Consider the following 15399-nt stretch of genomic DNA (forward strand, 5'->3'; position numbering starts at 1 on the left):
TCTTTTATTTTATGAATAAATAAAAGCCTTTAAAACGAGTTTATGTAACACAACTACTGATGGACCATCATGCTCCCATACTTGATATATAAGACGTCGTAAAGTAAATTTTTTTATACAATTCAACTATTCAAGTTTAGATAGTAGTTAGAGATTTGTATTTATTAACCAACAAGGTTGATGCAATTGAAACTAAAAAAGAGAGCATATGCAAAATAAAGAAGAGCAAGATGAATAAATTATTACTTGTACATTTTTAATGAAAGAATATAATTGAAGAAAAACCCACGATTAACACAAGAACACAATTAATTATTATTATTATTATTATTATTATTAATAAATAATGAAAAACTCCTGGAATAATAATCCATGTAGATGAATAAATAGAGGGAAAAGAAAGAGAAGGAGAATGGATGCAAGGGGAGGTGACCTTGGGAGCCGCAATAGTTACTTTGCGCAAAGCTGGTGGGTTCCTCTATTCTGCTACACCCATACCAATAATCCCACCCACCCACCCACCCACAAATCCAATGTAAATGTATGACTAGTAAACAACAGCTGCTGCTGCTTGTAACTTTCTAGGTGGTGCTCGATCTCATACATGCGGTGCTATTTTGGTAGCCTATTGCTGCATACTGTTTAAACATAGTGCAAATTCAAATTCTAGTGTTATTATGTTAATTACTGTGCATGTTTTTGTTATTTCTTGTCGGTACTTGTTCTTTCTTCATCTCATGCGCACGTTGCACATTGCCCCACCATCTCTCCAGGGTCCAGCTTGCTAGCTCCCCCTTCGAATTGGAACTTGAGACTCACCGGCCTCCGCTTCCCTTTGGAAGTTGAACCGCTCCGGGCCACTCACCTTATTTTGAGGCTTTGTTCTTTTTACCTTAAATAATACGTGTAAGCTAATTATGCTTTTTGACCTGTTTCGATAATAAATCTTTAAAGGAAAATTATAGTTGTATCTGAGATCTTTTTTAATTCATTTCATGAAATATGTACGATTAGATTTAAAACTTACAGTAGATAAAATTTACTTGTTGTAGGTTGAACACTTGGATCCAACAAGTTTAAAAGAGGTAAGAAAAGGAAAACCATTTTTAGAAAAAAGGGGCACATATGAAAACTAGAAACTGTTGAATTTCCCCAGTATTCAATATTAGAACCCCTGGGCCCTGGGGATGGAAATCCTTATCTTGCGCCGGCTGATTAATGGGACCCTTCAACATGCTTGCTTTTCCTACAGGAAACTTGTTTATCACAGAATTTACAGGAACATTTAAAAGAACCTAAAAGGAAATATATATACCGTGGCGTTCATAGAGTTGATCATGGGCGGAACCGATATGACCTGATGATGATATGATGTAGCCTAGTTTTATGTTAATGGACGATCTATAAATGGACATCATTTTAAACTAATGATTTGAGCAAATATAAATTGCTTGTTTATATACAACCAACATTATTTTAGGGACCGGTAGCATAACACGTGTACTGTATTAAAGAGTTTTCCTTTTGAAAACGCCAGCTCGATATATAAATAAATTAGTGGGTTGTGCCTAGGCTTTGCTTGTCATAAATTCTTGTCTTGCAGGCTCAACCTATGCCCATACTCTTGTCCTCATTGGCAAATAGAAATCCTAAACGGTATCCCTAGACTTCTTTGGTAATTTTGAATGTTCAAGTATTACTTTGAAATTATTAAAGTTACTAGATTATGGTTATATTTAATTAAATTTAAATACATACAAAAACCAATTATGTCTAAAACATATCAGTTTAGCCCAAATATAATATTGAGTCCGATTGAAGTTACCAGAATTTTGTCGTGTCTGATTAGATTTTAAGTACGTATATAACCAATTATAGCGATAACATATCAGCTTTAGCTCAAATACGATATTGAGTTCGGTCAATTCGGTTAGAGTCAAATTCAAAATTTTGAATACGAGTCAATTAGATCAAGTCGGGTCAATCTTAACTAGCTAAATTAATTACATAGGGACAAAATCTAGTAACTTTAATAAATTGTCCTTTGAAGTTACGACACATAATACAAGGAGGGAAAACAAGATTTGCAAGGACAAAATAAAAACAAGACCCTAAAAAATTAAAGAGAGGAGGAACCCCACCCACATACAGAAAGGGTAAGAACAAGAAGAAAAACATAAGAATCCTTCCCTTCTTGGAATTCCTAAAACTAACCCTTCTTTTTATTTTTCTCTCTCTTCTCGCTTTTGCCCTTTCTTTCTTCACAACAGCAATTCAGCCGTATACCCACTAACCGCTTTTGTTATCTTTTCTCTCTACGATTTCTTTTCTTCAGAGTTTAGAGTAGAACAAGGTACAGAATATTTTAGATTGATTGAGGTAGAAGAAATTAAAAATAAAAAAAAAAAAATTAATTTTTAATTTGTGGGTCATCTTTAAATTTTATAGTATTATAAATCCAAAAAAAAAAAAAAAAATTTAGAAAAAAAAGAGCTTTTTTGACTCCCCTCGTTCGAAAGATTTCATCTTTGGAGTTGTTCTTAACTCCCTTGAGTTTGCATGTCAGAGTTTCAGATTTTCTGAGGTGGGTTTTGTTTAATTCCTGTTTTTTATTTAATTTTTTTTTTTGTTGTGTTATTAAGATTAAATATTATTTGATTATTGTTGATATTATTGATTTCTTATCTTAATTAGCATTTGTATTTCTTGGTTTTAATTTTTCAGGTGGAAGGGATGAAGAATTTGAAATTTGAAGTAGAAGTTGCTTGTATTGCTTTCGGTATTTTGACTCAAAAGCAGCAAAAACACTAGAATCAAGGTAAGAGAGAGAAAATAAAGAGAGGGTTTTTGGGAATCAAATTTCAATTCAATGCATTCTCAACTAACAAGTAACAACTTACAGCTTTTTTAAGTCTTTGACAAAACCCAATTTACCAAATCAAACAAAAGTTGGCTCCACTTTTCTTGACCATTTACAAGTTCTTGTCAATTTTGTTTTTTTTTGTTTGGTAAGAATTTCAAAAGAATAGACATTAGAAAATCAAAACAAAAAATTAATTTAGGAAATACACTGTATATTATTTTGTTTGGTGTAATATTGGTGTGGGTTTGTTGATTTTTTTACCAGCAAAACAAAAAAAAAAATGGCAAACAGATGGTGGGCTGGTAATGTAGCTATGAGGGGAGTTGAACACATGTCTTCTGATCAATCAAAGTCTGAAAACCCGAACCCGGATAATGTTGATGGTAACAATGGAAACCCGAACCCGGATTCGGACGATAGCCGGGAGAATAATCAGGAGTCTGAGGATAATCATGATTTTAGTAGTGGCGGCGGTGGCGGAGGCGGGTTTGAAATGGTGGAATTTGGGAGTGGTGGAAATAGTGGTGGTAGTAGTGGTAGGAGACCTAGAGGTAGACCACCAGGGTCTAAGAATAAGCCTAAACCTCCAATTGTTATTACTAAAGAAAGTCCTAATGCTTTGAGGAGTCATGTTTTGGAGATTAGTACTGGTGCTGATATTGCTGATAGTTTGGCTAATTTTGCTCAGCGCCGACACCGGGGTGTGTCGGTGCTGAGCGGGAGTGGGATTGTTACCAATGTGACACTACGCCAACCGGCTGCTCCAGGTGGTGTTGTTACACTTCATGGACGGTTTGAGATTCTTTCTCTTTCGGGGGCGTTTCTCCCGTCCCCATCACCACCTGGAGCGACCGGGTTGACGGTTTATTTGGCTGGTGGGCAAGGGCAGGTTGTTGGGGGTGGTGTTGTTGGGCCTCTTGTGGCATCAGGTCCTGTGTTGGTTATTGCTGCTACTTTTAGCAATGCTACATATGAACGGCTCCCAGTTGAAGACCAGGAGTCCAATGCTGCAGGACCTGAGGGGAACGGTGCGGAGGCAGGAGGAACGCAGCCCGAAGCAATTCAGCAGGTGGGGGCTGCAAGTGCTGGCGGTTCAGCATCTCAGCAGTCACATGGGAGTGGAAGTGGGTTGGTAGCAGGAGGGGGTGCAGCAGCAGCAGCTGCAGCTGCAGGAGCCGCAGCCCCGGCAGGTGATCAAAGTACGTCTTCAATGCCAATGCCTATATTTAATATGCCTCCTAATTTGCTTCCAAATGGTCAGATGCCTCATGATATGTTTTGGGGTCCTCCTCCTCGCCCTCCCCCTTCTTATTAATGAGGGAATTATGAAGGGCGAGAAATTTTGAATTTTGTGGTTGATATTGTTAGCTTTGGGGTGGACTAACAACATTTTGTCAAAAGAATTAGGAGTGCATGCTTAAATTTGTGGTTAGCTCTTGTAAGAATTAGCTAGGATTTCAGTGGAAAATTAGCAGATTAGGACTTCTTTTTATCCTTTTAATGGTAGCAGCTGCTAGCGGATTGATTATTAATTAGGTGTATGTTAGAGAACTCAGTTTGATGATCTTTGTGATATTAACAGTTTTTTCATAGTTCTTCGAGATTGATTAATTAGTTTGTTCGTTTTGAAGTCATAGTTATTCAGTTGTAATGTTTGCTAGCTTTGTTGTGGATATTGATATCTACTGATCTAGTTTGCATCTTAATCAAGCTACCAAGATGAATACATAGAATGTTAGTAATTAATGTTTATTCTTTCCTATTCTCGTCGATACGAGTATATTATGCAGTATAGTTCAGCATTCAATGGTAGTTCATGAGATTGAAGAGACAATTGATATTTCACATCATCATTTTAATCCGTCTTCAATCGTTAATTTTTGTTCTGCCACTGTATTTTTTGCTATATTTGTCAAAGCATCTTTCAATGTTGTTAATTGTGATGTCTCATCAGTTACCAGTGAGTGAGTGTGGTTCTAGAACTAAGTTACATCAATTCTTTTCCTTAAAGAGGGCATCATTAAGCTTAGGTAGTACTCGTACTGTTTTAGTAATAAGATTTTAAGGTTTCGCAGGAAAAAAAAAATCGTAATACTTTACTGTATTTTATGGGAGAGACCTGAAATTAAGGTTGATGTTGATTAGGTTGAAGGCCTTAGGTATGATGATAGAAGAGTAACTTACTCAGCCTAGCCCCTTTTAGCTTCAAAATCTTGTACATGAGGAGGATGATAATGGATTAAATGAATGTCATTGAACCATTTAGATTGCAAAATACTTCATTAAAGTTTTAAATTATACACACGAGAACATGAAAGAAGAGTTTTGTGTGTATGTGTTTAGTGGAGAGTCTGGAGACGAAGATGAAACTATAATTCTATGTTTGGGTGACTACTTGTATGCATGTTGCAAGTTATATGTACTGAACTTCTGCAATCAAATAAGTTCCAAACTAGTTGAAACTTCCAGTTTTAGTAGATATATGTATTTAAGGATGAAATTAGCCGATGTGAAGTTAAGTTAAGCATTCTTAAGTGTAATAACTGTACTAGGGTTCTAGAGTGATATCCATTTGCCGTGTGATGAAGTGAAATGGTTTTAGGAAATACTGTTGTAATTAGTCTTGATTGCTAGATTGAAGGGTTTCTAGGATTAAATTGATTGTACTAGGAAGAATTAAGGATATTACAAAGGATATTGTTAAAGGTGATGTCTTTTGTCCTTTGAAAATTGATTTTGAAGTTAAGAATAAGGAGGATGGTAGTTGTCTTGGTCATCCTTAGTTCTCTTTTTGTACCATAAAATTGACAGAATTGAAGTTGCAGCAACATCACCACGAGGTTCGTACAGTCGTACACGTACTTGCCCTAAGTGTCTAGCTTCTCTCTGACAAGAATTGTCTGAGTTGCATTTAGATACTCCGTAGAAGAAAGGAATAATTAGGAAACTGAAATAAGAGGAAAGGAATCAAGAAAGTGAATTTAGCTTTATGTTAATATACAAGGGAAAACTCAGCTTCTAGCAGCTCCATTACTGCTACTAGCTACTGTTAACTTTGTTTTGACGATTGTCTAACTCCCGAATGTCATTGCCCACCATGGCGGCCGGTGCAGTGGCTGTGGCCGGTGGACAACCTTCCTGCCTCTGCTCAAAGAGGGTATGGTTGGGTGGTTTTAGGCCTGCAAAATTTTCCACTGTGATATAAGAATGGAACTAGCTAGGTTTGTGATGGGCTGATGGCAATGGAAGGTATTAATATTGTAAAGTAGAGGATTATCTAACGTCCGGGGTTGTTCGTTAGCAAGATCTATAAAAAGGAAAAAAACAAAAAAAAAGCCTAATTATATGCTTATTAACCGTTTCACATTGTCTTTGGTATTATTCTACATTCTTAATGTATCGAATTAGGGTTTATTTAACTCATACTGAAAAATTAAGACCACGTTATTAAGCCGTCTTTAAAATTAATAATAAGTACTTTAGTAGTACAATATAACACCTTTTCCTTGAATCATATATAGAGTAATTGGTATTGCAAGTACAAGGATCCAAAAACTTGATAACGGAGTAGGTTAAGCTTAAGATTAAAATTTTACTCGTGATGTATTATTTTGCTTTAACTTTGTTAGCCTCAATGAGACTTTGATTATCAGGGGCCCGTTAATAATCGTGGTTAAGTTTGTCTTACTTGGAAAGATGCATTGGGCTTTTGTACTAATATTCTTGATAAACATGATTATTATTATGATATTGTCAAAATAAGTTGAACATATGTTATCCAACTCAGAAACAATTTTGGTGCGCCCAGTCACAAGATATTTGTTCATCCCTTTGTCATTGATGCCCTGAACTTTTAGTTGTAACTTTGGAATATTTTATATCTTACAAATAATCCACCAAAGTTGCAATTAAAAGTTTACGGAGGTAGTAATTCAAACTCCCAAAATCAAAATTAGTGTTTTTCCACCTTGGAATTTTTTTTTACAAGAAACAGAATAGCAAAGAAAAGAATTGTAGTGTTTTAGAGTCGTAACATTTTATCGTTTCGACTATATATATGAATAAGTAACTCCTTTTCATTTTAAGAAAAGACGGTTCTTGTTTGCCTTTTTATTTTTTTAGTTTAATAATACCCTATGAGTCAAAAAAATAAAATAAAATAGTTTAATAATACCCTTTCATTTCAAATACTCGTAAAATATAAGAGACACTTGTTTGCAATCACTAACCATGCTTTCATAACCTAATTTTCATCAATATGACCATATCTTAAATTTTCTGAAAGAAACTTAGTATACTCCATAGCTTGTTTTATTTGCAAGTTGATCTTGGATAGCTCTTATTATTTCCTAAAGGAGCTTATTAGAATTTATTTATCCTTAAGTAAGTGGAATAATGATAATCAGAATAAATCTTAAGACACAACTTTGAACATATATATCCTGTTAAATGCAAATGAATAGAAAGGAACATCGTAGTGTTATAAGATTAACCTTATAAGATTCCATAATTTCACATAATTATGTTTCTACTTTTTAGTCAAGTTTGTGACCATGTAATTTAATTTGGGAGGAACTGTGGGAGTATACCTATAAATGTTTGCAACTCAAATGGCTTAAGTTCTCATCAAAAAAAAAAAAAAAAAAAAGGCTTAAGTATTTTTTTTATTGGTGGATTAATATTCAATCTATTTATTTTGTACCCGTATTGAATTGTGATTTATCACTAATTCATGAGTTTCTATGTGTCACAAAGTATCATTTGCATCTCTCACTATAATTTTTATACAAATATAATCTTATTATATTCGTGCACAACTTGTATCTACATACATGACTACATTATTTAATAATATTGAAATCGGCTTAGGGTGGGGTCATATTCCAAATCAGCTACCATACATAATTTCATTATTATGATTAATATATCCAGCAAAGTTTACACCAAAGATATATAGTAAGGTTATGTACATATACTAATATAATGTAGCAATATAAGTGGATAAAAAGAGACTAATTAATGAACCTTCTAATATCAGTTTGAAGCAAACACACTGTGCTTTTATACACACTAGCAACTAATTACTTATAACTTATAAGCACCAACTCCGCTATATAACTGGACTTTCCGTTCCAGAGTAGATACCAAGGTTGAAAAATTGTTAAATAGAGAGAGTATTCATAAAATAAAAAACCTCTCAACAACTAAATTTTAGTTAGCTAAAAGACGGCGAATCACCCAAGTATATATTCTTACCTTATCTAATATCCTACTCCGTATGTAGTCGATAAAGTAAGTGTGTAACAGGGTCATTTCGCTACCAGTTAGCTAGCTAAAATTTAACTATTTAACATGACTCAAATAAAGCATAGCAGTTATAACTATTGGATTGAGGGAGTATGAGATAAGCAGCCAAAAAGAGTAGAATTATCAAAAGTTTCAGGGTTAAGTAACCCTTCTAGAAGACATTCTTGGGGCCCATATCCAGTATCAGTAATACCAAAAAGAGTTTGTCCTGGGAATAAGTTCATCATATGATTGTTGTTCAACATCATTTGGGTGCTACATGATGATCCATTATTTTCTGCATGTATGACTGCTTCCACTTGATAATTTGTACTAGTAGTGTTCCAATCTTCTGGTAAATTGTTCATGATTTGATCATATTCTTGTGAACATAATAAGGGTGATGAATCATAGGTAAGTGGATTGTTGTTGGTTGCTTGAGAACCTTCACAATCACTAGTAATTCCAATGCTCATGGTATTCACCATTTGGTTGCCTAGAACTTCTATCTCCTCTTGTAAAGTTGCTACCTGCAGTGTTATTCATGGTACAATATTAGCCTCTCGCCGCGATTGAATCAAGATAGTATCTGTATAATGATACTAAGCTAGTATAAACATCATGCTTGCTTGCTGCTTAATTAGTTCATTCTATATGTATATATTGTTTTAATTTGGTTGTGCGTGCTTACAAGAATTTTAGGAAATGTTGGTCAATGCATGGATATTTTAAGCTAAGTACTACCACATTGATCCTTTAAGCCCACAAATAGAATCGTATATATAAGAATGTTGTAAAATTTCATATGAAATAAAATGGTAAAGTTAGTTAAGTGGTCAGATAAAATGAAACATAGTATGATGGAAAACATTAATGTTGAAGCACACTAAATATCAATTCAATTTGCAATGATTTGCCTACATATAGCTTGTGTACTCTTGTAGTAGTATAATATTGAAATTTCTTTAGAAGCTAGGTTAAGTGAAAGAAGATTTATAACTAAATAGGAAAGCAAACCTCTTGTTGAAGGGCATGAATATAGGCAACACAACCATAAACAGGATCTCTCATTCGAGCGATTGCTTCGAAAGAGATGGTTAAGGCAGCTTCACCCCTAAAGTGTTCAGGAAGATGATGAAGCAACCTTGAAACATTACTTGCCCCAAATACTTTGTGAACAGCTGCAAAATGAGCAACTGCCTCATCATAGCTAAAATAAGGTGCAAAAACACATTCTATTGTACATTTTCTCCTCAGAAATTTGCATGCTCCACAAGATGTACTAACTCCTGTCATTTTCCTCCTTAATTACACAGTTTTTACTATACTTTGCTAATAACTTTTCTAATCTTTTTACTCAAATCCACCTTTTTTTGTGTGTTTTTGTTTGATGCTTTAACTCTTAGTAAATGTGTTCTCTTAATAATTTTGTTAAATTTGGACAACCATGGATTGCCTTTTATAGTGCTCATTTTAGAAGCTTATTAAGCTAATCTTTCTTCTAATAGCTAAATTAATTAAGGGTTAGACAATACTTACTTTATTTTAAAAGTTAACCTCTTTTAGGTCACCTTCATGGGCTACATGTTTGTTATTCTTTTGATGGCAACATGCATTTTGATAAATTTTTCTATGCTAAAAAAGCCCTAATAAAATTTTGCACTACTTGCTCAATTTGGTAGGTTTGCTTAATAAATACAATTAACCCATTTAAAAAGGTACCACTACAATATGTTTTAGTGTGTTAAGTGCTTAATGGAAATTAGTTGCGTAATCAACATTGTGATTGGTTATTTGCTTATGACAATCAGCATATATAACCATATATACTAATTGTATGATTTGTATAAAACTTAATGTTTATTATTAATAGTTAGTCAGATTTTTTTTATTTTATGATATCCCTTTTAGAATTGAAATGAGTACAATATATATTTTTCTTTATTCAAGGGTCAATTTGTGGGCTTCTCCTTATACTTAGCAATCATCATCAAAAAGTACTTGATTATCTTGTTTCACTACAAGAAAACAGCTTAATTACGACGGAAAAATTTCGTCGTAAAATAAGTCAAATCCGTCGTAAATAAGGTTTACGACGGAATTCCGTCGTAAAAGGTTGTCGGAAAATCCTTCGTAGGAAAATGGCCATTTTACGACGGAATTTCCGTCGTAAACCTTATTTACGACGGAATTTACGACGGACGGAATATCGTCGGCAGGGATTTTCAGGCCGGTGAAAATCCGTCGGAAAATTCCGACGGAATATAATCCGCCGGAATTTTTCGACGGAATATAATCCGCCGGAATTTTTCGACGGAAATTCGGTCGTAAAAATGTTTCAAAAAAACAAAAAAAAACAGCCACCCACCACCCCACACCACCAGTCCCCCCCATCTAGACCCAACCACAACCATACACCACCACCCCACACCACCAGTCTTCCCCCCATCCAGACCCAACCACAACCACACACCACCACCCAACACCACCAGTCTTTCCCCCATCCGGACCCAACCACAACCCACACCACCACACACCACCACCGACCCTATCCCACCACCATATACCACCACCGACACCACCACAACAAAAAATTAGCCCCAAAAACCATAAAATACCCCCAAAAACCGTAAATTAACCCCAAAAAAAAAAAATTACACGACTAAAGCAAGAAATAACACACAAAACCAGTAGATCTACATATTTAATCAAAATTTCATAAAATAAAACGATGTTTAATCAACAAAAATTAAATCAACTATATAAATATACAATTATCTATTTAAATTTACAATTTATCATTACAATAACATATAAAATAAACTAGATCTACGAATCTATCCTAAATTAACACAAGATCTACCAAAAAAGACGGTGGTTGTTGGGCGCGATTGATGTTGTTGGTGGTGTGTTGCGCGCGATTGATGTTGGTGGTGGTGTGTTGTTGCGGTTGTTGTTGTCGGTTGGTGGTGGCGTGTTGTTGCGAATCTCGTTGTTGTTGTCGTTATTTGATGTAGGTGAAGAGAAAAGAAACGAAGGAGAGAGAAAGGGCGGTGAAGAGAAGAAGAAAGGAAAGAGAAGGAGAAGAGAAGAGGGGAGAAAGAAGGAGAAGAGAAGAGGGGAGAACGAAGGAGAAGAAGGAGAAGAGGAGACTGAGAAAGGGGGGAACGAAGGAGGGGAGAGAGAGAAGGAGAGAGCAAAAACTTAGAGAGAGAAAGAGAGGCGGAAATAACAAAGGGGGAAGGGGCTGCTTTAGGGTTTGGGAGTTTAAGTATAATTTTTTTAATTATTTTCCGACGGAAAATTCCGTCGAAAATTGTAATTTTCCGACGGAAAATTCCGTCGTAATTTTCCGACGGACTATAATTCCGTCGGAAATTGTAATTTTCCGACGGAAAATTCCGTCGTAATTTTCCGACGGACTATAATTCCGTCGGAAATTGTAAATTCCGACGGAAAATTCCGTCGTAATTTTCCGACGGACTGTAATTCCGTCGGAAATTGTATATTCCGACGGAAATTAAAATTTCCGACGGAATTTATATTCGTCTGAAAATCCGTCGGAAATTTCACTTTTTGCGACGGAAATTCGGTCCGTCGGAACATGTCCGTCGTAATTTGCTTGTTTTCTAGTAGTGTTTATTGATTAAAGATAATTATAATATAAGTCTCACGTATTTAATAATACTCATGAGTATGGACCTCTATATCCTCAAGAGGGAGCATACTCATTATTCTTCACTTAGCTTGATGACTCTCCTATCACTTTTTCTATCAAGGTACGAGTACAAATGTACATGCACAAATGCATATGCATTTCTAAATAATTTATCTTATCTGAATTAGATCATGCATATTAATTTATACTGTATTGAGTATATTAATCGTAGTTAATGCTTGCTAAATTATTGGTTGAACATAAAAAACATATTTGTGTAGAAATTATATACTAATTAAAGCTATACTTTTCTTTGTTCGATCTTCTTGGTTTCCTTTTTTATCTATCTTTTTAAATTTGTTCTTATATTTATTTTTAATTTTACATTTGGTAATGTTTTTTTCCTCATTTTATTGACAATCTTCAACCGATTCTTTGACCTGTTTTTCAAAATGTAAACCTAAAATAAAAAATAAAAAAAAAAGAAAAGAAAAATGTATTTCAATTCTTGGCCTGATATATATAATAGAGCAATTATTAAAATTGTATACACTATAAGAATGCGGTACTTTTAATATAAGAAATAAGATCGAGAAACTACTTAAATTTTGCAACGTCACAATCCTAGATTCATACTCAATAGATCATTACCTATATCCTAGCAATTATGGAATTTACATTCACCATGTGTTACCTTATAAGGTCCTTTTTACCTACCTTAGCACACAATCATTCCCGAAATCAATCCTTTTTTCTGTTAAAATGTTGCCTTTGATTGGATTGAGTTTTAGCATAAAGATGCTGTCATGTTATGCATGTCTTGATCAAATATAATCTTAGTGCATGGCGGCTATATTATAAAATTTGTGTAACTCTTAATCTAGCAAAACAGGATCTTGTAATGTCCTATATGCATATTTACTAGGTTTAAATATTAGTTATATAGATTTATGACTCATCATATATTTAGCATTATTCTCAATAATTAAGCACACCATCAACATTATTTTACACAATTTGTCATTATCATTCCTAGACAGCAAAAAGGAGTGAGCATTAAAATCTTTACAGTATATGGCAGCAATTTTGAGTAGTGCTTAACACTATTTGCTTTTAATGTCATATGATTAAAGGCTCAAGAAGTGCTATGGGAAAGAAATAAAATTAAATTACATGGAGATCACATTTTCAAATGATTTAAGAGTAAAGCTAATAGAAATAAATGTAGCTTAGCGATAATTCCAACTTTTATCAACCTTTTTAGAACAATCTCGTTTCGATTAACTCAATTACATGTTGGTGGTTTGCTTTCTCGGGTTCAATCAATCCTAACTCTCAATCGACACTTGTTTTGGATTTTTTTTTTATTACAAGGGTAACAGACATTAAGGTTATATTCTCTTCACCTTAAAATATTTTGGTCTTCACTTCTTCTTATATAAGGTATTTTGGCCTGAAAATCATTTTAGATCGAACTTTTTTGGTCTAGCCTAATTTGATCTCGTTGTCCGATGTGAATTGTTATCTTTTTAGTTACTCCGTAGAATGTTTGGACAATGGTCATTAAATTGTGTTTATTAGAGGAACAACTCAACCAAAAGCTTAAACTGATGGTTGAGGCTCAGGAATATGTTTTTATACTCTATCACGCCCCCTCACATGAAAGACCCTTTGGGTTTGAAATGTGGATGCAGCATGGGCCCTCCTTATACCCTGCGCTTAATATTCCAGTTGAAAGTGGGGGGTGGATGAGATTCGAACCCGTGACCTTTGTGTCACGCTGGCTCTGATACCATATTAGAGGACCAACTCAACCAAAAGCTTAAACTGATGGTTAAAGCTCAGGAATATGTTTTTATACTCTATCAGTGTTAACTTTGTAATTCTAGTAGTTTGCTTAAATATTTATGATGAAGCGCTAGAGAGTAAATCCAGCTCGTTGCATGCATACACCAAAGACAGCGAAAGGAAACATTAGCCTAATTTACTCCAATAAATTAAATGGATTTCACTTTTTGTCCTTTCAAACTTGTTTTAAGCTTTCGGGTTTTTTGGCTCCAATGCCAATTGCTAACTACTCTTTTATTAATTATTAACGCATGCATTGATTCTAGCTGGAATAGACGCCATAAAATGGTGGCGGGGATTTTTTTTTCCTTTTTTTTTCTTTTACTACTACGTTAACTTTTAGTTGCTATTTAAGAATATTTTATATATCACAAATAATACTTTGAAGTTGTAACTAAAAGTTAACGTAAACTTTGGACATATGTTGTTTATATAAGGGTCATTAAGTTTAAATAAGCTCAGATTAATTTAAATATTTAATTAGGTGAATCAAACGAACCCTAATTCTGAAAATAAGCTAATTAAGAGAAACTTATTTTGTCTGAAATAAATGAAAATTGGCTAAGAAGTATGAGAGCGGGGAAATTGTTGTGAGTTGTAATTACGCTTGGAGGTGGGGTTCACTACCCTTCCTCCCTCTAATTCACGAATGAAGAGTTCACTAAGTAGCTTTTGGAAGTTGTATGTACAAAAAGGGTTGTAAAAGGAAAAAAATAATCCGAGATAATCTCATCATCAAGACAATATAACTATAAGTGTAATTGTCAGTTCATTCATTCCAAAAAGCGATATTAAACTGTTAGTTAAACATAAACCTCAATTGCTGGAAGTAATGCTAGTGCAATTGTTCCGGATCATTTTCATCTCACCAAGTTTATTAGTTGACGTGTATGATTTTCAATGGCTATTACCAAATATAATACTTCCTATCCACAATTTTTTTAGCATCCAATGAATTAACGATGAAAAGCTTAATTATTGCATAAAAAGTGACAACCTTTTTATACTTTCTTTGAAAGAAAAATCTTAATATACTTCAAATATTGAAATTTTATCTAAATGTGCATCTAGACATAGATATGGGAATTTTATTGTAATGATTTTCAAGAGAGTATTTTCTTTGTTTGTGCTCTAACTAGGTTATTACTAGCTTATTTTATTCACCCAATATTTAATTATTTGAGCATATATATATGAAATTATTAAGACTTGTTTCAATAGTAAACTAGTTTTTGAGTTCAAGCAATGCCCCGAGTCATTACAAGGGGATGATCATAACTTTACATTTTAATTTATGACTCAATTATAATTTGTTTAATTTAAATTTATTAATCGTATTGCCATTATTCGCTACATATTAATGTCTTGTATTCAAAAGATAACGTAAAATATCACATAGCTTGGTGGTAGTAAGACACTTAATTTTAGAATGAGAGGTTGCATGCTCAAATCTTGTGAAAAACTTTTTATATTAAAAGTGCATGACATGCAATAATGAGAAACATATGGAATTAGGAAGAGCCAAGAGGTGAAATGAAAAGTTGAGTGATTGACGTAGCACAATAGGGATCTACGTGTCACATATACCTACTACCTTCTTAGAAACGCTTTTTAATATATTAGTATAGATTGAACACATGTAACACTTATCTAATCTTTAATACTAGTATTATTTCATTTTTTTTTATTAAACTTGTGTATCTGATTAGAATAAATGAAAATAAAGCTAATAGATTCATAATAG

General features: G+C 33.9%; 1 protein-coding gene and 1 pseudogene across 2 annotated transcripts; one reads left to right on the forward strand and one right to left on the reverse strand.

Moving 5' to 3' along the window:
* The first annotated feature begins 2728 nt into the window (after nucleotides 1-2728).
* Nucleotides 2729-4493, forward strand: LOC145595112 (AT-hook motif nuclear-localized protein 15 pseudogene; annotated as a pseudogene). Its single transcript, XR_014102914.1, has 2 exons — nucleotides 2729-2818; nucleotides 3128-4493. The product of XR_014102914.1 is annotated as an AT-hook motif nuclear-localized protein 15 pseudogene (transcript).
* Nucleotides 4494-8244: 3751 nt separating this feature from the next.
* Nucleotides 8245-9445, reverse strand: LOC145596150 (LOB domain-containing protein 17-like). Its single transcript, XM_081652574.1, has 2 exons — nucleotides 9167-9445; nucleotides 8245-8679 (listed from the first exon to the last, which is right to left on the reverse strand). Exons 1-2 carry the CDS (start codon nucleotides 9443-9445, stop codon nucleotides 8245-8247), a joined length of 714 nt encoding a protein of 237 aa, XP_081508700.1.
* Nucleotides 9446-15399: the final 5954 nt, after the last annotated feature.

This window comes from Chenopodium album, chromosome 19, assembly GCF_948465745.1.
Source record: "Chenopodium album chromosome 19, dcCheAlbu1.1, whole genome shotgun sequence".
Classification (NCBI taxonomy): Eukaryota; Viridiplantae; Streptophyta; class Magnoliopsida; order Caryophyllales; family Amaranthaceae; genus Chenopodium; species Chenopodium album.